Raw genomic sequence first — 20,239 nt, 5'->3', positions numbered from 1 at the left:
GTAACATTGAGCAAGCCACCCATAATATCTGTATCTCCAAATAATAGGAGTCTCTCCATGTAATTGTGAGAATGAAAGGAGAGTACAGGAAAAATACCAAATATATAATATCTGACCAAATTCAGTGCTCGGGGTCTCTCCCAAGGCTGTAATCTGATTATCAGCCAGGGGCACAGTCAGTTGGTTCCATCCTTTGTCCAGAGGTTGCAGCCAGGCAGAGAGAAGGCTGCCCTGGAGAGGCAGGTGTCACACTGGTTACAGGCGTGTGCTGTCAAGTCAAGCTGCCTGGCTTGGAACCCCAGGTCCTCCACTTCCTAGCACTGGTTAGTCAATATTTTTAAACCCCCGTTTCCTCCCCTCCCCTGCAGAATGGAATAATGTTACCTCATGGGCTCATCTTGAGCATTAAGAGAACACTTAGTACAGAGTGCTAAGCCTTCCGGAAATGCTGGCTCCTCATACATTAGTTATTATTATTAATAGTTCTTATTACCGCATAGGCCAGAAGGAACCAGAGAATAGTATAGGGGAGGGATAGAGCCCAGTCCAAATTCCTGTTTTATAGAGGAGGGGATGGGCCCACAGGTTCCAGGTGACTTGCCCAAGATCATATGCAAGTGGCCAAGTCATGACTAGAACTCAGAATTCCCAAATTAATATTTAGGGTGTCTGCTTAGCACTGCATCCACTGGTGTTGCCCAAGTTAGTTATGGGGCCTGCGATCTTTAAAGAGGGCATTTAGGAGACCTTTTCTCTCCATTCTTTCCCAGCTCTGCTGTGACCGAGGCCTGAGCTGTCCCCATCAGGGAGCTCGCTACCTGCTTCTCCCAGACCCGTGAAGATGACTCACGTGTACCCCAATTCATTCTGAGCCCCTGGTCTTCAGACGAACAAAAGCCTAAACTCTCCTATTTGAAATTCGTTTTCGGTAGGAAAAACTCTTGATTTATAGGTATTATTCATCCCTGTAATTTTAAGCTAGGACACTATACTTGAGAAAAATCACCTCCAAAAGTATGTGAATAAAAAAGATCATAAAACCACTCTGCAGCCCCAAGGGCATGCCAAGAGCATTCTGGTCTGCTGGACAGCCTGTGCCTCATGTCATCCTTTTGGGTTATCGACACTCAGATCATTCTGAAGGTTTCTTCTTCTGCTAGAACAGGATATTCTTAGCTGGCTTTTCTCTTTTTACATTACCGTAAGGCAAGATAATAAACTGATAAGCCATGGTTACAGTTGTTTTAACTTGAACTTTTTATTTTGAAATAATTTTAGACTTACTGAAGAGTTGAAAAATAGAGTTCCCATATACCATTTACCCAGCTTCCCCTTTGATTATCATCTTGTATAACCATATTATTATTACCCTCATGAAGAAATTAACGTTAGTACAATATTACTAACTAAACTACAGATTCATTCACATTTTACCAGTTTTTCCACTAACGCCCTTGCTCTGATGCAGTTTCCCCACATTGCATTTAGTTGTCCCCTCTCCTTTGTCTCTAATGTGTGACAGTGCAGCGATCTTTCCTTGTTTATCGTGGCTGTAACGTTCTCGAAGTGCATCACTCGAAGAGTGTCAGGTATTTTCTAGCATGTCCCTGAGTTTGTGTCGTCTGATGTTTTCTCACGATTAGGTTGAGGTTGTGCATTTTTTGGCAAGAACACCATAGAGGTGACAAGTCACATGTCATGGTTACTGTTTTTTTTTTCCTCTTTTTAAAAAAACAAATTATTGTGGTAGCATGTATAACATAGCATTTCCCATTTTGATTACATTTTAATTTAATTTCGGGGGCATGTGCCCTCCCCACTCCCAAAAAAAGCAGCGAGAGCATCTCTGATGACGCTCCTGGGTTCCTGTTGGTTCTGCTGTCCTCAGGACAATCACAGGGTCCTTGGCCCCAGGATGCCCCCTCTCTCTGTTCCCGGTGAGCCAGGAAACAAACAGCCTCATTTCCCATCGTATTTCTGTTTTCTTTCCACGTGCTTCAGCCCCTGACTACCCTGTTATAGGACCTCCAGGATTTAAGGGAGATCTTTTTCTGAGAAGCCAATTGCAATTAGCAAAACAAAAATTTCAAGCCTCCTTATCATTAAAAAACAAAACAAGTATGTCTGTGACCACTGATCTTGTAAGTAATATTAAACTTCATTTGATATTAAGAGTGGAGTCACTAGGATAATTCATATTGTTCTTAATCTTGAGATAGTGTAGATTGTAGTTTTAATTCATTAGTCATTTTATATCCTAAGGAGAGAGCTAATTGGCCCATAAAATTATCAAAATGCATAATGTGCAACTTAAAGTTTTGAGACACTGATGTGTGTTTTTAAAAAAATTTTTTTAACTCTTCATTATGAAATAATTTCAGTGTGTCTTTATTAACTGTGTTCTTTCAGTAGAATAAGGTGATCAGTAGGGATGTCACCAAGCCAGCTCCTTATGAATTGGAGGCATTTCGTGGTTTGTTTTATAAGAAAAGAGAAAGAGAACTTCAATTAGTTTTTAAATTTGCTAGTTTAGCACAAAGTAAACAATCAAAAGTAGCTTGCAGTGGGAGAAATTTTCCTAGTAAGGTTTACCTCTTCTCACCCAATAAAGGCTTGAGAGCCTCTAATTTGGCTTTTCTTTCCATCAGGAACATTGCATGGGAGATAGACTTCCAGGCCAAAAAAGGCAAATATATTTGTGTCCAATCACACATACCTGCCCTGTCCAATACCCTGACACAGTGTCCAGGAGAGGAAAGACAAGTGGGGGGTTAATCCCCTCAGCTTACAAATATAGGAGCTGGACACTGGGCATCAGGCCTCTTCGGTAAATCCACCTCCCACCCCCCATCCCCCCGTTTCTGCTTTAGCAAGCTGTCTGAGGCCAGGCTGGCGTCAGCAAACACTCCAAACTTAGTATCTCGGTGTCCTCCACCCAACTGAGCCCATCGCCTTGACTTTTTAGGGTTTATCCCAATCCACATTTCAGGGTTGCATTAGAAACAGATCAGCCACCATTGGTGGGGCCAAGAGGAAAGAGCCCCTGCACTTGCCTGAGTTTTCCTCTCAGGACCGGCCCAAACCACATGGGAAGGAGGATGGGCTATTCTGTTGTGTCTGGCCCCTTCCCCTTCGCCATGGTGTTTGCCTTCCCTCTGTGTTCTCTTTGCTTACGTTTTCCCTTCTCATTGGTACTGTACCAACGTAAGGACCAGCTGACACTGAAGCCACTGAAAACGACTGACGTTGCTTGTGAAATCCTCTCTCTTCCCCCCAGCCCTTTCCAAGGTGCTAGAATCTGACCACGTGTTTTAATTCTCTTCCAGGCTTGGTTTTTAGAGCTAATATATAACACGCTATTCAGTTTCCTCAGAGATTCCCCCAATAATGGATCATGGTATCTGTCTGTAACTTTATGATCTTAATAAATATTTACCCAGGTTAATTGAGAAACTTCCTTTTCTTAAGAAACATTTTTTTTCTATGAAGTCTGTTAACTAAAAATGAAAAAAGACAAGGTTTTAAGAAGTCAGTATATTTGTAGAGACTGCAAATCACGGCAAGATTTAAAGAAAGAAGAAATATGGAAGCCTAATGACCCAATGCCTGTTACCAGCTGGTCAGTGGAAGGTGTATCTGGGGAGTCTGCACAGTCCTCCCAAATGCCTGTTTCTGAGACTTTGACCCCCCCCCCCCCAAATGTCGCTGCTTTCCATATTGACAAATGGCACGGCAACCAGATGAAAAGGAGGCAATGTCTATTTGCTTTAATGTTTGTTATGTTGCTAAATTCAGCCAAGCCACTGTAGATAATGATTATTATTTACTGACTGATTGTTTTAATCCCTTGAAAAGATGCCCAAGTAGTAGTTTTTGCTCAGAATCCCTTTTGACAACTGGTTGAGTCATTGAGCACTTTGAACTCTTCCAAATGTAGATAACTGGCTCTCAAGCTCATGTGGCTAGCTAATTCAACATAATTCAGAATTGAATGTGTGCAGGGGTGGCTTATAAAACAGGTGACTAATATAGGATAGTATGAATGGTTAATAGCTATAACTTTTCTTTGTGAATAAGGGAGGCAAGGTTGGCTGAGGTTAGATTTTTACGGGCTTTGCATCTTTTGCTAAGTTGGGAGTTTATCTTTTAGAAAGTGGCATAGTTTCCAAAGTAGTTTTTTTAAACGTCTTTGTTGAGATTATAATTCACGTACCATACAATTCAACCTATTTAAAGTGTACAACTCAGTGGTTTTTACTATATTCGCAGACGTTTGCAACTATCAGCAGTCCATTTTAGAGCCTTTTCATCACCTCAGAAAGAAACCCCATACCCTTTAGCTATTACCCATCCATTCCCCTCCATTGCCCCCGGCCCTAAGCAGCCACTAATATTTTCTGTCTCTGTATATTTGCCTATTCTGGATATGTCGTATAAATGGAATCATAGAGTATGTAGCCTTTTGTGACTGACTTCTTTCACTTATAATTATGTTTTTAAGGTTCATATGTGTACTATAGCATGTATCAGTACTTCGTTTCTTTTTTTATGGCCACATAATATCCTTTATATGCATGTATCACATTTTGTTTATCCATTCATCAGATGATAAGACATTTGATGGATTATGCCTTTTTGGTCTCTCATTGTGGTTTTGATTCATATTTCTCTGGTAACTAATGATGTCGAGCATCTTTTAATGTGCTTATTGGCCATTCTTTGGAGAACTGTTCAGATCCTTTGTCCATTTTTAATTGTTTTTTTTGTCTTTATTATTGAAATATAAGAAAACTACATGAATATGGACCAAAAAAACTCCTCAATAAAGTGAATAAAATGAATCAGTTACGTATAAAAATTATACGCCATGACCAAAGAGGACTTATCCCAGGAATGCAAGGTTGGTTTAACATAAAAAAAAGATTAATGTATTATACCATATCAGTAGAATAAAAACAAAATCATATGGTGATCTCAATAAATATAGAAAAGCATTTGGCAAGAATCCAACACCTTTTAATGACAAAAACATTCAACAAGCTAAGAATAAAAGGGAACGTCATCAACCTGATAAAGGGCATCATGAAAAGCCCACAGTTAATGTCATACTTCATGGTGAACACTGGATGCTTTCCCCCAAGATCAGGAACAAGACAAGGATGTACCCTCTTACCATTTCTATTTAACATTGTACTGGAAGGTCTAGCTATGGCATTCAGGCTAGAAAAAGAAATAAAAGGCATCCAAATTGGAAAGGAATAAGTAAAGCTATATTTGCAGATGACGTGCTCTTGTACATGGAAAACCTGAGGAGTCTACTGAAAAACTGTTAGAACTAATAATGGAGTTCAGCAAAGTTGTGGGATACAAGACCAATTTACAAAAATCAATCATGTTCCCATGCAGTTTCAATGAACAGTCTGAAGATGGAATTAAGAAAACAATTCAGATGTGTTAATGGCATGATGTTTGAAAAAAGAGCAGTGAAAGAATGGATTGGTGAACTGGAGACCGCTGGGGTCGAGAGTTTGGGCTGTGAAAGTCTTGGCAGGAGTGGTGGAACCTGACCCTGAATATCTGATGCCCACATTCCTTGCCCATCTTCTATGTGTTGACTTAAAGTCTGGCTAGGCTTGGATGCAAATGTTAGGATGATTGCTTGATTTCCATTCACTTATAGTGGACTATCATAAACTCAAAAAAAAAAAAAAAACTTAATGTAAAATGAAACAATAACAAATCTATTTTTAGGTATGTCCTTAAAATCTGGGTGAAGAAGTGATCGTTTGAAGATTGTAACATTTATAAGACTCCTATTATAATCCATTGATGAGTTTTTGGGTTCCTTCCCCTCTCCGAAGTGATGAAGCTCCGGTGCACATTTAGCTGCATGGGCTTCGAAGACTTTGCTTCATGTGCAAGTGTTGATGTAATTCTAAAATGTGGAATTTTTCTTTTTGAAGACACATAGGACACCAGACCATTGTTAAATTGCCGTCATATTATGTGCACATTCCATGACACAGCCAACAACAGTGTCGTTCTTTGGTTCAAGAATAATTACTGATAAATATCCCATTAAAAAAAAAATCTCTTTATCCTAGCATTATTTTAGCAGAAAAAATTTCTGTCCTTGAGCAACAGTTTGTTGCTTTGTTTATTATTTTATATATAATGTTGGCTCTGTATACCTCTGTGTAATAATCTATTGACCTGTACGATTGTTTTTATTCCGTATTTATTCATTCTGCTGCGACTTTGGGAGGCCTGACCTTGGTGGGATTAATTACAGAGAAAATGAAAAGGGAAGGAAGACAGTTAGTACAACTGGTCTTGAACTGGTTAGAGAAGAAGAATGGATGTCTGTGTGGCCCTGGGATCTAACTGGAAGTGGGTAGAAGTGCCAGGAGGGTAAGAGCCCAGTCCCTGGAGGCTGTGACCCTGAAGGGGCAGATGCTGACATTTGTCCTCCTGGGCAACCTGCCATGCGTTAGTCATCTCCTTCCTCTCCTAATAAATTCAGGGGCATTTATGGGAAATAACTTACAGAATGCCCATTTTGGACTTTGTTATTCTGAGCAGCATCCATAAATATACATAAATGTAAACTGAGCCTGAATTTAGATGAACTAAGAGATGATAGGCAAATCACTTCTCCTGAGTATGATAACTATGCTTCCATTAAATGAAATTTTAAATAAGGGACATGAAGTTTATGAATTCCAAGTTCATTAAACTGAGATTCTGTCTCTATTTTCAGGATGAGCTGATTTGGGGGAATGAGAAGAGCTTAATATATAAGCACAAATACAACATATTTTTAAAAATTAATATTTAATGAAGGATACTTGTAATCAATATAAGATATAGAAAATAATAATTAAAGCAACATCCAGCTTAAGAAATTGAATATTACCAACATCTTTGAAATCTAGTGTATGTCCCTCTCTAATCCTATCCCCTGAATTTTTGTTTTTCATTCCCTCACTTTTCTCTATGGTTTTACTCTGTATGGCTGAAACCCTAAATATTATATTATTTGGATTTTCATGTTTCTGAATCTTACAAAGCCCTAAATATGACCCAGTATGTAGTGTTCTGCAGTTTTCCCCCCATCAACATCATGTTTAAGATTCATCTATGTAGATGGGTAGTTGTAGTTCATTCTCATTCTCATCCTGTTGATGGAAATATGAGTTGTTTCAAGTTTTTCCCAATGCAAACAAGATTACTGTGAACTTTCTTGTTGTACATGAAATATAGTGTGCATGAAATATATATTTTTAAGGTATATGGCTTAGTAAAAATGTCATGGGCTTACTAGATAATGCCAAAATGGTTTTACCAGAATAGAAGCTTCTACCAGCATTTTGCAAACACCTGATATTATCAGACTTCAAATATTTTGTCAGTGTTATAATTATAAAATGAAGTCTCATAGTTAAAATTTGCAATTCCTTGTGATTAATCAGGTTGAGCATCTTTTCATGTTTATTGGCCATTCACCTTTCCTGTTCTGTAAGAAGTCTGCTTGTGCATTTTGCCCATTTTCTATTCAATTATTTGCCATTTTCTTACTGTAGGAGTTCTTTATATGCTCCAGATATCTTTTGTCAGACATGAGACATCAATGTCTTCTTTCTTCTTCCCCTTTTGTTACTGACTTATCCTTTCACTTTCTTTATGGTGTCTCTTGAAGAGCACAAGTTTCAAATTTAACATGGATGCATTTATCTTTCTTTTTCTCTAGGGTTTGTGCTTTTTCATATCTTATTTTAGAAAGTCTTCCCTACCCTAAGATCATAAACATACTTCCATTTTTTTCTCAATATTGTAAAATAAAACTATCCATACTTAAAAATCTTAATTTATTTGTGTTTAACTTTGATGCATGACATAAGATAGGAATCCAATTTCCTGTTTCTTCCTTTCTATGGATATCCAGTTGTCCCAGCACTGTTTATTGAATATTATATCCTCTCTTCCTGTGATATACAGTGCCATCCTTGTCATATATTTCAAGTTTCCGTATATACACAGTCTGTATATATACAGTCTGTATACACACAGTTTCGTATATACACAGAAGTGTTCTTTTGGTCTTATCTGTGTTGGTACCACATTATCTAATTTGCCATAGTTTTATAGTACATCTTACCCAAGTTCCTTCACCTTATCTTTTACAGAAGTGTCTTACCTTTTTTTCTTGGCCCTTCTTTGCCATATGAATTTTAGAATCTGCTTGTTAAGTTCTATATCAAAATAAAACAAAAACAAAAACAAAAAACTATTGGAATTTTTGACTGGAATTGTTTTTATCCCTGGATCAGTTAGGGAAAAATTTTTTTTATCGAGGCGTAATTTGCATACAGTAAAATATATAGAACATAAGTATGTTAGTATCAGTTAGTTTGATGAATTTTGACAAATTTTGACCAGTACTTCAAACAAGATTTAGAATATTTCCACCACTCCAAAGAGCTCCCCTGCGCACCTTTCCATTTTGTCACACCTTTCTGAAGTAAACGCTATTCTGACTTCTGTCACTATAGACTGGTTTTGCCTATTTTAAACTTCATATAAATGAAAATATACAGTGTGTGTATCGTTTCTTTCATTTAGCCTAGTTTTTTTGAGATTCAAACGTTGTTGCCTGTATCAGTAGTGTTTTCTCTTTTATTTATTTATTTATTTATTTATTGGCAATTAATCATGCTTTATTGTTAATTAGCGACAGAGTTCCCCATCCATATCACCTAAAGATCATTTCACCCACTGCTCTGTTTGGCAGCCAGTCTCTTGTCTCTTTCTTCAGTAATTGTGAGGCAGGGAACCTTCCCGCTGGCCACGGGCTCCCCGGGGCTGAATGGGTGATGAGCAGCCCCTCCCACAAGCAGTGTGCTCAACTGTTAGGCACCACTGAAGGCAAAATTCCTATCGCAAATATTTCCCTCTACATGCACTATGAATGTTCCTCCTTTGTATATTGGAAGCACATAACTTGTTCTAAGTTCACAGATCCACAGCTAGAGGGGAATTATGTGGCTCACAGCTCAGAGGCTTGACGGCTTGCTTTCTCCACGGTCAATAACATTTTGGCTGGCCATCAATCCTTGAGTTCCTTGGCTTTCCCATCACATGATAATGTCCTCCTTTGTCTTTCTGGGTTTACAGGCTCCTCCCTCTGGCTTTCTCTCCTGCTGTACCTTTTCCTCAGGGAAGAGAAATCCATGGCTTGTTGCCTTTGCCAATAACAAAAATGTTGGAAAGCCGGGTGGCAAAGCTGTTGCCGTTGGCATCTTTCAGGTGAACCACATCAAAAAAGCCAGGATGTCTCTCTCTGTTGGTGATCACACCAATTCTTCCCAGATTAGCCCCTCCAGTCACCATACACAGATTATCAGTATCGAACTTTATGAAATCGGTAATCTTGCCCATCTCCAAATCAATTTGAATGGTGTCATTCACCTTGATGAGGGGATCAGGGTAGTGGATGGTACGGGCATCATGGGTCACCAGATGAGGGATTCCTTTTGTGCCTACAACAATCTCCCTCACTCTGCACAACTTGTACTTGGCCTCCTCAGGTGTAATGCGATGAACAGCAAAGCGACCCTTAGTATCATAAACCAGGTGGAAACTCTCTCCAGTCTTGTCAGTGCTGATGACATCCATAAAACCAGCAGGATAAGTTAAAATATCAGTTCGGGCCTTGCCATAAATCTTTATGAACCACTGCATACCGATTTTCTTTACTTCATCTCCTATCATGGCATACTTAAGTCTGTTCCTTAAGAAGATGATGAGAGGGAGACATTCTCTCAGCTTATGGGGACCAGTGGATGGACAAGGAGCAAACACACCAGTCAGTTTGTCCAGCATACAGTGCTTTGGAGCTGCTAATGCTTCAAATGTTTCTTTGGACCACAAGCCATGGCTGCGCTAGGCACGGAAAGAGGACCACTTTCTTCGGTCTCTCTCTTATTTCTGAGTGCTATTCCACTGTATGAGGGTACTACAATTAAATGAACCCAGTTAATAAAACTGGGTTGTTTCCTGTTTGGGGCTATTCTTTGTAAGACTGTCATGCACATTCTTCTAGGGATCTTTTTATGGACAGAGGTATGTACTCAAGAGAAACGGAAACAGTAGAATTGCAGAGTCACAGGATGAGTGCACGTTTAACTTCTTAAGAAACTACCAGTTTCCCAAAGTGATTGTGCCATTTTATACTCCTTGCAACAAAGTACATATTTCCGATTGCTCCATATCCTCCTCAACATTTGGTGGTGTCAGGGTTTTTCATTGTAGCCATTCTGGTAGGTATAAAGTGGGATCTTGTGGTTTAAAATACATTTCTCTGAGGACTAATGGTGGTGAGCGTCTCTTCATGTTCTTACTGGTCATTCATGGACTTTCTTTTGTGAATCACTTATTCAGGTCTTTTTCCCATTTAAAAAAGAAGTTCTTTTGCCTTTTTGTTGCTGGGTTGTTGTTGATTTTATATATTCTGGATATCAGTGCTTTGTAGGATATATGGATTACAAATTTTTCTCCCAGTCCAGGGCTTGCCCATTCATTTTCCTAATGGTGTCTTTTGAAGAATGCAGTTTTTAATCTTAATAAAGTCAAGTTTATGTATTTTTTTCTTTTATAGCTCTTTGATGGTTAGTGCTTTCCTATGAAATCTCTGTCTACCCCAGAGTCCAAAAGATAGTCTCCTATGTTTTCTTCTAGAAGCTTTATAGTTTTATCTTTTACTTGTAGATCATGATGTATCTCAAATTAATTTTTGTTTATGGTATGAAGTAGGGGTTGGAGATCATCTTTTCCCCCATAAGTTTATCCGATTGTTCCAGTATCATTTATTAAAATGACTTTCCTTTCCCATTGAATTGCCTTGCTGCCTTTGTTGAGACCCAACAGAACACATATGTGTGGGACTATTTTTGGAATTTCTTCCATTCTGTTGACCTTTTTGTCTATCCCTGTGTCTTAATTACTGTAGCTTTATAATAATTTCTGAAATCAGTTAGTTTAGGTTTTGCAACTTGTTCTTTTCCAAGATTGTTTTGGCTATTCTGGATCCTTTGCATTTCCATTAAAATTTTAAAACCAGTTTGTCAACTTCTGCAGAAAAGCCTACTGGGATTATAATTGGGATTGCGTCAAACTTGTAGATCAATTTGGGGAGAAACAATTGACATCTTAATGTGAGTCTTAGAATCAATGAACTTGTGTATCTGCATTGATGTATGTCTTCTTTAGTTTCTCTCCACATTGTTTTTCACTTTTCTGGGTAAAGATTTTATATGTCTTTGTTAAATTTATTCCTACTTTTGAGAAAATTGATACAATTATGCTGTGAACATGATATACCTCATTTAGGTCTTCCTTACTGTCCAACAATATTTTATTATTTTTTCCATAAAAGTCTTGTACATCTGTTAGATTTCTTGGTACCTTTTATTTTTAAAAAAATATACTGTTGTAAATGTCTTTTATTTTTAAGATTGAAGTTTCTAATTGTTTCTGTGTGGGAATGCAAATTAATTAGGCATATTGATTTTTGAAAATAAAGCAACATTTCTGAACTCTTATTAAATCTAATAGTTCTTTGTGTGTTTCCACATAAACAGTAATATCACCTGTGAATGATGACAGTTTTGTCTTTGTTTTCAAATCTTTTAAACTTTTCTTTCTTTTTCTTGTTTTACTGTACTGATGAGGACTCTCAGTACAATGCTGAGTAGAGATGGTAATAGCAGACATTTTTTGCCTTGTTCCTTATTTTAAAGGGAATTATTTTAAAGTTATTCTAGTAGGTTTTTTGTTTGTTTTGCTTTAGATTGACTTTATCAGGATAATATGACACCAGTTTTTGTCATGAATGGATGTTGAATTTTACTTAATACATTTTCTGCATCTACAGAAATAATTGTATGTTATTTTCTCTTTTCATCTGTAAAGTGTGAATTAAACCAATAAGTTTTATTTCCTTTAACCAATATTGCATCCCAACTTACTCATATCGCATGTTATCTTTTTAATATTTCACTTGGTTCAGTTTACTAATACTTAATAGTTTTACACATTTATTCCTAAATAAGAGTGATCAGTGATTTTCCTTTTTCCTATATCCTTGTCTGGTTTGGATATCAAAGTTATACTTTATACAGATTTCATAAAATAAGTTGGCATATGTTCCCTCCTTTTTTTTAAATTCTCAGGAAAACATGCAAAAGTGGAATTATGCGAATCATAAATGTCAGGTAGGACTTGTGAGGAAAACCATCTGCACCTGATGCTTACTTTATGGGACAGACACTGTCCATGAAACCAGAATTTAGCTGCTGCTCTAGCTTGTTCACAAACTTGCCTGGATCATCTCTGCTGAGCTCCGGGATGTGCTGTGAAAAGAACTGGGGCCTCTCAGATGCCTTTTATGGTTGTTGTGAAAAGTCTCCAGGTACAGAATACAGAAAAAAATATTTTGAAGCTTATGGGTGATATCAAAATCTCTGGTGCCTAGCCCCATGGGTGGCCAGAAAGGATGGAATTGCCATTTGTGAGCTGAGGTTTCGGAAGGTTAAGGAGCCCAAGGAAAGAGGCCGAAGGTGACAAGTTCTTTTAACAGTGGCCACAGGTACTAAGAGTTAATGTTTCTGTGTGCATCTGTAGAAAGAATTAGTATTTTTACATTAGCATTTTCAAAGACACGTAGATTCTAATTATCACTAGTGGCAGTATCTTTCAAATGACAATTCTCAATTTAATTTGGTTGAAAATAAGTATTAAAATTTTTATTTTGACCCTTAGCATATATTGCTTTATATTTTACCCACCTGTCTCTTTCTCTAGTATCTTTCTTTAATGACATTGGCAGACTCTTGAAAAATGGACAATGTCTTGTATCATTTTTTATTGTGCACTTTGAGGTACTTATTGTACATATAATGTTATCTTTATTTAAATTATGGTCCATGAATATACTACTGTTTTTCAATCTCTTTCCCTAACTGGGTATATGATCTGCAATTTTGAGAAAACATTAAAATATGAATCTTTTAAATTATAACCATTCTTTTAAGGTTGAAGTTTACATTTTAGATCAGTGTGAATTGTACACATGACAGAAACTTTTTAGGCCTAATTCATACCTTAGTAGGTTGGACAGTAGTAATTCAGAGAGGTATGACCTAAAATTTATCATTTTATGATTCATATGTTATCTAAATAAATTTATTGTGTGAACTATCGTGGAGAGAATTTTCCCATTGCCTGAAAATATAAGCCATTTTTAAATACTATAGTGTTTCTTTGTCAGCTTTCATTTACTTCCATTTAATTCTGCTTTTTATAAATTATTTAATTATGAAAGCAGGTCCTTTAAAGGCCTTTAATATGAAACTTATCTTTAGCAAGACTTGAGTAACTGTAGTTACCAGAAAATGAAACAATTATTGCATTTCTTTCTAATATTATAGAATTATGATTTTTAATAAACTAAGAGCTTTTCTCTTCCCTACCAAGCCTAGTAGTTAGACTAAATATAAGGTGCTTGATTCTTTCCATAATATGTTTCACTGCAAACATGTTCCCTTATACTAAGTGTAGACAGAGGCTACAATTAGAGAGAGTACACTTTTAAAAAGTGACATAACAGATGTTTGATTATGACTACCCAACGCTTATTTCTCTATTCCTTCTAGAAAGCAAGAGATTCAATTCATATTTTAAAAAGAAGACTCCTTTTACCTGCAATTTAAAAGTCAGCCATGATCTTAATGGATCAGTGAAGGAAGAAGTATTTTGTATTGCTTTGCTTTCACTTGCTTTGATGTTTGAAAGCCTATATTTCAATTTCAGGGTTTTATTCAGTAGCATTTAAATAGAAATAAAATATCATCTAGGTTGGGTTTGAGTGATTGTATTTTGGTTGTAACCAATGGATGGTGGTGTTTAAGAATTGTTTTGTGCCAGAGATCATTTGCAAAAACAGAGGCTTTCCCTGCAATCCTGAGAAAGTTCCTACAGACTTGACATAGATTAACACGATTCATCCTCTGTGGTGCCTCTTGAGCCTCATTCCTCACCTTTTCCCATCTCTTTTCCATATTCTCTGTGAAGATGAATTCATGTAAGGGAATACAAAAATGCATGTGTGTGGGAGTTGTGTGTGAATGTGTGTTCTTCTTTAAAAAAAATTTTTTTAAATAAATTTCAAAGTTTCAGGATGCAGTTGCAAAAATAATATAAATCCCATAAAGAGAACTCCACATCGCCCAACCCCTGTGGTACCCAGAGCCATGAATTTTAAATTCCACCTTCGCTTGCCCTCCCTCCCCTCTTCGTTTCTTCCTTCCTTCCTTCCTTCCTCTTCCTTTCTCTTCCTCTCTCTCTTTCCCTTTTCCTTTCTTTCATCCTTCTATCTATCATCTATCATCTATCTGTCTTCTGAACATGTGAGAGCAGGATGCATACATCACATTCCTTGAACTCATAATACTTCCATGTATATTTCCTAAGAACAGGATATTCACTTATATAATCACCTTAAGTGCACTTGTCAAAATTCAAGAAATTTAACATTGATTTAAAGCTGCATTCTCGATTCCAATTTTTTCTTATGTCCCAATAATGTCCTTTGGAGCCCTTTCTCCTCCCATTCTTAGATTCCATCCTGTATTGTGTATCACATTTAATTGTCATTATCTCTTTAGTTTCTTTCCATTTTTTTAAACTGTGGAAACTTATATACAGCACAAATCTTTGCATCTCAGCCCCTCCAAGCATATCTACCGTTCAGTGGGATTAATCACACTGACACTGTGGCAGTGCCCTCACCACCATCCATTACTAGAACTTTCCCTTCACCTCAAACAGAAACCCTGCACTCATTTTTTTTTTTAATTGTGGAATATAACATATTTACATAGAAGTGATAACTTTCCAAGTGCAATTTAACAAGTAGTTAGAAAGGAAATTTCAAAGAATGTTATGGGTTGCAGTTCCACAGTTTCAGTTATTTCTTTATTGTGAAATATAACATATATGCAAAAAAGGTGATACCTTTCAAAGTACGATTTAACAAATTGTTATTTAGGACATTTCCAAGAATGTTTTGGGTTACAGTACCATAGTTTCAGTTATTTCCTTATTGTGAAATATATACAAAAAGGTGATAAGTTTAAAATTACAATTTAACAGGAAGCAATATAGCAAATTTCAAAGAATGTTATGGGTTACAGCTCCACCTTTTCAGTTCTTTCCTTCTAGGCTAAACTCATTTTGCATTAATCCCCATTTCCCTGCCCCCCATTCCTGGTAACCTGTCCTCTATTTCCTGTCCTGTGAGGTTGCAGAGGCTCTCATATTTTCTTTGCGGTTACCATGGGGGTTGTCCAAAGCTTCTGTGGAGGGATGGGGCCCTGAAGCTTCTCTCTCTGCCTTCTTGCTTGGAGAGGGGTCCTGGCTTATCTTTTAAAGGAGACAAACAGATTACGCATATTTAAAGACTGAAGATAGCATTGTTTCATCACTTAGTCCAAGCTTGGGAAATGAAAACCTGAAGTAGGCTGGGAAGTTGAGAGGGACGGGAGCTGGTCCAGACTGAGAGAGGATAATAATGTCAAAAACCAACTTACATCCAGTGCTTTCTATGTGCCAGACTCCAAGCATTTTACATGAATTAGTTTCCTTATTCCTCAAACAAGCATAGGAAGTAGGTGCCATTGTTATGTTCATTTTACAGATGAGGCAGTTGAGGCACAGACAAGGCAGTGATATGTCCAGGGTAACACAGCTGGTAAGTGACACGAAGGGAAAGGAAGAAACTCTGGTATGTCCATTAGAAAAATCTCATAATCTGATCTGGGATATGCTCATATGCTCCTTTTTTGGGATTCTGTTAACTCAGGGAACTGGAATCTCACTCATCCGTAGCTGTTCTTGCCCCAGTGGACAGGGACAAGAAGTTACAGAGTTATAAACTTTCTGAGTTAAAAATACCAGAGGATTTCCTAATTCCTTCTTTTCTCTGATGCATGAATCTTTCTGGAACGGTTGCAAGAGCTCTTCCAGCTTTTGCTGAAATGCCTCAGAGGATTAAAGAATGAATTTAATCTCTCTGGAGGTGCAGCCCTGTTCCATCTGGGGCAGCACTGAGTGGTAGAAAAGTCAATCAGCCTCCCTCTAACTTCCATCACTCTTTTGTTTTCTTGAAAGCCATGTGCCCTCCCTTTCCCGTGTGACAGTATCAGGGGTGGCTGCACATGAGTGTGCCTTCCGGCTGGCTTGGGAATCAGGGCGAGGCCACGCTGACTGGTTTTGTTGCCTCTAACTTTGTAGAGTCTGAAGTGGGAAGCCAAGGGTCGGAGTGTTGGGGCCATAGGAGTTACTCAGTAGGAGTAACCCATTAACTGACATGGTGGTGACCTTGCAAATTTACTAAGTATCTTAACTCACCACCTGAAACACTCTGGAGATTTGAGACACATTTTTAATACTCTACTCTGGGAGCCAAATATGATGCTGGGGTCAACCAACATGCCTTACTTGGAAGAATCCAAAAGAATTTAAGGAGTGGACCCTGCTCTCAACATTTAACAGCACAAGTATTTCCTATGTCCCACCTTTCATTTAATGCAAAATCTCTCAGCCTTAGAAGCTCAGGAGGAAGGTTAATGTTCTGGTTTGCAAATGCTGCTGTTAAGCAAAATATCAGAAATGGATTGGCTTTTATAAAGGGGGTTTATTTGTTTACACAGTTACAGTCTTAAGGCCGTAAAGTGTCCAAGGTAACACATCAGCAATCAGGTACCTTCACTGGAGGATGGCCAATGGCGTCTGGAAAACCTCTGTTAGCTGGGAAGGCACATGGCTGGCATCTGCTTGCTCCCAGGTTGCATTTCAAAATGGCATTGTCTAAAATGTTGCTTTTGGGGCATTTTGTCCTCTCTTAGCTACAGCTCCAAAATGTCACTCTCAGTTTCTCTGAGTCCCTCTGTCTGTGAATTCCTTTATGTGACTCCAGTGATCCAATTAACACTCACCCGGAATGGGCAGGGTAACACCTCCATGGAAATTATCCAATCAAACGTTTCGTTCACATTTGATTGAGTCACATCTCCAGGGAAACACTCAGTCAAAAGATTCCAATCTAATCAACACTAATATGTCTGCTCCCACAATACTGCATCAAAAATGATGACCTTTTGGGGGACATAATACATCCAAACTGGCACAGTCAATGAGGATCACTTTTGTCTTTTTCCAAAATCTTTTTTGTTGCCTATGGGTGAATAAGTGTGCTTATCTTCTCCATAGAATTATGTCTCCCTAGAACAACGTAAGAAAATGCCATGTAAGCAGATGTGTCCATGCTCTCTGGTTGGGGTCTCTCATTTAAAGGGTGGGTGGACATCAAGTGGGGACATATTTTCTTTCCCTTTACTGTTTTTAACTAGTGTTCAAAGATTTTCTTTAATTCAGATTACAGCTGAGGAATGCATGCCTCGTTATGTGACCTAAAATGTTTCTGTTTTTCCCTTGTTCCTCTAACAAGAATTTTTTTTCTCTTTCCACAGATCAACCAGTAGACATGATGAATATCAAGGCCTTTAGACTGGTCTCTGCCGTGGAGCGGGAGCTGCTGATGGGCGACAAAGACCGCATCAATATAGAATGCGTTGAGTGCTGCGGGAAGAGCCTCTACGTTGGCACCAACGACTGCTTCATTTACCACTTCCTGTTGGAGGAGAAGACGCTGCCCACCGGGGCGGCCGCGTTCACTGCCACCAAGCAGCTGCACAGACACCTGGGCTTCAAGAAGCCGGTGAACGAGCTGAGGGCAGCGTCGGCCCTCAGCAGGCTCCTGGTGCTCTGTGACAACTTCATAACCCTGGTGGACACGAGGAACCTGCAGCCCATTCCCACGGGCGCCCGCATCAAAGGGGCGGTGACGTTTGCTCTGAACGAGAACCCGGTGAGCGGGGACCCCTTCTGCGTGGAAGTCTGCATCATTTCCGTCAAGCGCCGGACCATCCAGATGTTCCTGGTGTACGAGGACCGGGTCCAGATCGTCAAGGAGGTGTCGACCCCGGAGCAGCCCTTCGCCGTGGCTGTGGACGGCCACTTCCTGTGCCTGGCGCTGACCACGCAGTACATCATCCTCAACTACAGCACGGGCGTCTCGCAGGACCTGTTTCCCTACTGCAGCGAGGAGAAGCGCCCCATCGTGAAGCGGATCGGGCGGCAGGAGTTCCTGCTGGCGGGCCCCGGAGGGCTGGGTGAGGAGGATGCCCTGGCGCGCCTGCTAACCCCCGCCTGCACCCCTCCACCCCGTTCTCTGTTGGGGTTGTCTCCACTAATTCACGCTGAAATCTGAAGGTGGTGTTTAGGTTGTCGAAAGCAGTCATCAGCAAGCAGGATATATAGGAGGGTATAAACAGAACCGCATAACTCGTGTTTGCTGAAACTTCATTAGACTGTCTCGTGAGCGTGGGGTTAGTGGGATGAAAAACAGGCTGATAGTCATAAAACCAGTTTTGTTTTGTGCTAAAATGGAGCTTTAAGGTGGCTGGGGGTGGGGTGGAGAGCATTTCCTTTAAATAAATTACTACAAAAATAAAAATCTGTAAGACTTCCAAATAAGATTCTGCCATGTGGGTGGACTTGTCAGTTGATTGCTTTTACTTTTCATTCCAGAAAGGCCTTGAGGTGGCTGTCTTACAGGTATTTTCAAATGTGGAGACTTCAGTGTTAGGTCTGTAATTGTTCTCTTTTATTTTCTGCAACTTCGTCCCAACAAAAATTTTTTGGTAGCTGGTTCTGTGAAAGGAATTTTGACTGTTTGTGTATGGCTTTAGCTAATTCTGTGGACGGCTTCATCACGATTGAGAATTGGGACTAAGTCTGGTGGTGTCTTCTTGGTATTTGCTTCTGGTCATGGATGGCTCACGTTGGAATTAGTGTGTATGTATATGTCGTGGGTTCTGGTAATTGTGAATAGTGACTTCCTTTAAACACTGGTATTTGTTAACCTTAAAGAGTGTTTTTTTTAAATTAGGCATTTTCCCATATATTTTCTTATAATAACAAAAATTCAAGTCTTGAACTAATGCACAATTTTTTATTTTTACTGTTTGTAAAAAAAAAAAAATTTTTTTTTATCCCAACTGTCTTTTTCTTTAAAAGAAATTCCAATTTTTAATGAAAACTTTTTGTTATGGAAAAATACATAAGCGTATATATAAAGAAAATAATAGAGTGACCCATGGTACGTTATCACCCAGCTTCAGCCATTATCAATACCTAGTTACAGACACTTAAAAAAAAAAAAAAAGAAAAACCCACAATACCATGATACACCTAAAACAATTTAACAGTAATCCTTTGTATCATCAAATATCTATCTCTCCCATTATTATATGTATACAGACACAAACAAAATACATATATACATACAATTATGTTTAGGTATGTGTTCATTTTTCATTTCATTTGAATCAGGTTCTAAATTAGGCCTGTACATGCAATTGGTTGATAGTTCTATTGAAGTTTCTTTTACCTTCAGATTCTTCCTCCTACTCTTTTTATTTTTCTTTAATTTTTTTGTTGAAGAAATTGGATTTTTTCACCTATAGGTTCTCATAATTGGGACTTTGATGATTTCCTCCCCGTGGTATTGTGGAATATATCCCTCTGACCTTGGTTTCTTACAAATTGATTAGGATTAGGTTTTATCCGATCCAGTGTTAGTTTGTTTGTTGCCTGTGGTTTTAGGGGAGGGCAAGACTAGTTATCAGGTGGTAGGGCACTTCTACCAGGAGTTACGGAATGTCTTCTTGGCTCTCTTTTTATGCTATTAATAGCTATTGGTGATAATTGCCTGGGTCCATTAAAGTGTGGGGCTGATATTTCTGCCCATTTCTCCTTTACATAGTAACTGAAATGCTTCTATAAAGAGAAACTTCCTCATTAACTGTTTGGTTATCCCCTGGTGCATTGTAAAGAAAGGCAGGATGAGGCCGCTTTCAATAAAGTGATTCCTTTGGTCTTTGACAAGTTACTTGTTTGAAAGTATCAGTGAACTTTGGATTTAAACGTATTTGAGGTGTTTCAATCCATCTTTGCCTGTTGGGAGTTTGTTTACTCAGGGTGATTCCTGAGTCTTTTTGACATGACCCCTACCACTTGGAAAGCTTCCTTGCCTTCTGGTTTGCCAGGATATTCCATA

At 38.5% G+C, this 20,239-nt stretch overlaps 1 protein-coding gene and 1 pseudogene across 2 annotated transcripts in view; one reads left to right on the top strand and one right to left on the bottom strand.

The window, feature by feature from the left end:
- TGFBRAP1 (transforming growth factor beta receptor associated protein 1) overlaps positions 1–20,239 on the top strand; it is a 64,252-nt gene that overhangs the window by 709 nt on the left and 43,304 nt on the right. Inside the window, exons 1-2 of one of the 2 annotated variants that reach the window (XM_037806824.1) lie at positions 586–928; positions 17,589–18,290. In XM_037806824.1, the coding sequence (XP_037662752.1) occupies positions 17,603–18,290 (688 nt within the window). In that variant the 5' untranslated portion in view covers positions 586–928; positions 17,589–17,602. Of the gene's footprint in view, positions 1–585; positions 929–17,588; positions 18,291–20,239 lie in introns of those variants that run through there. The other variant, XM_037806823.1, reaches the window with a different exon arrangement.
- Positions 9,214–9,935, bottom strand: LOC119512140 (annotated as a pseudogene).

The sequence above is a fragment of the Choloepus didactylus genome, chromosome 17, assembly GCF_015220235.1.
Source record: "Choloepus didactylus isolate mChoDid1 chromosome 17, mChoDid1.pri, whole genome shotgun sequence".
In the NCBI taxonomy this organism is placed as follows: domain Eukaryota; kingdom Metazoa; phylum Chordata; class Mammalia; order Pilosa; family Megalonychidae; genus Choloepus; species Choloepus didactylus.
This window is presented reverse-complemented; position numbering and strand designations above follow the sequence as displayed.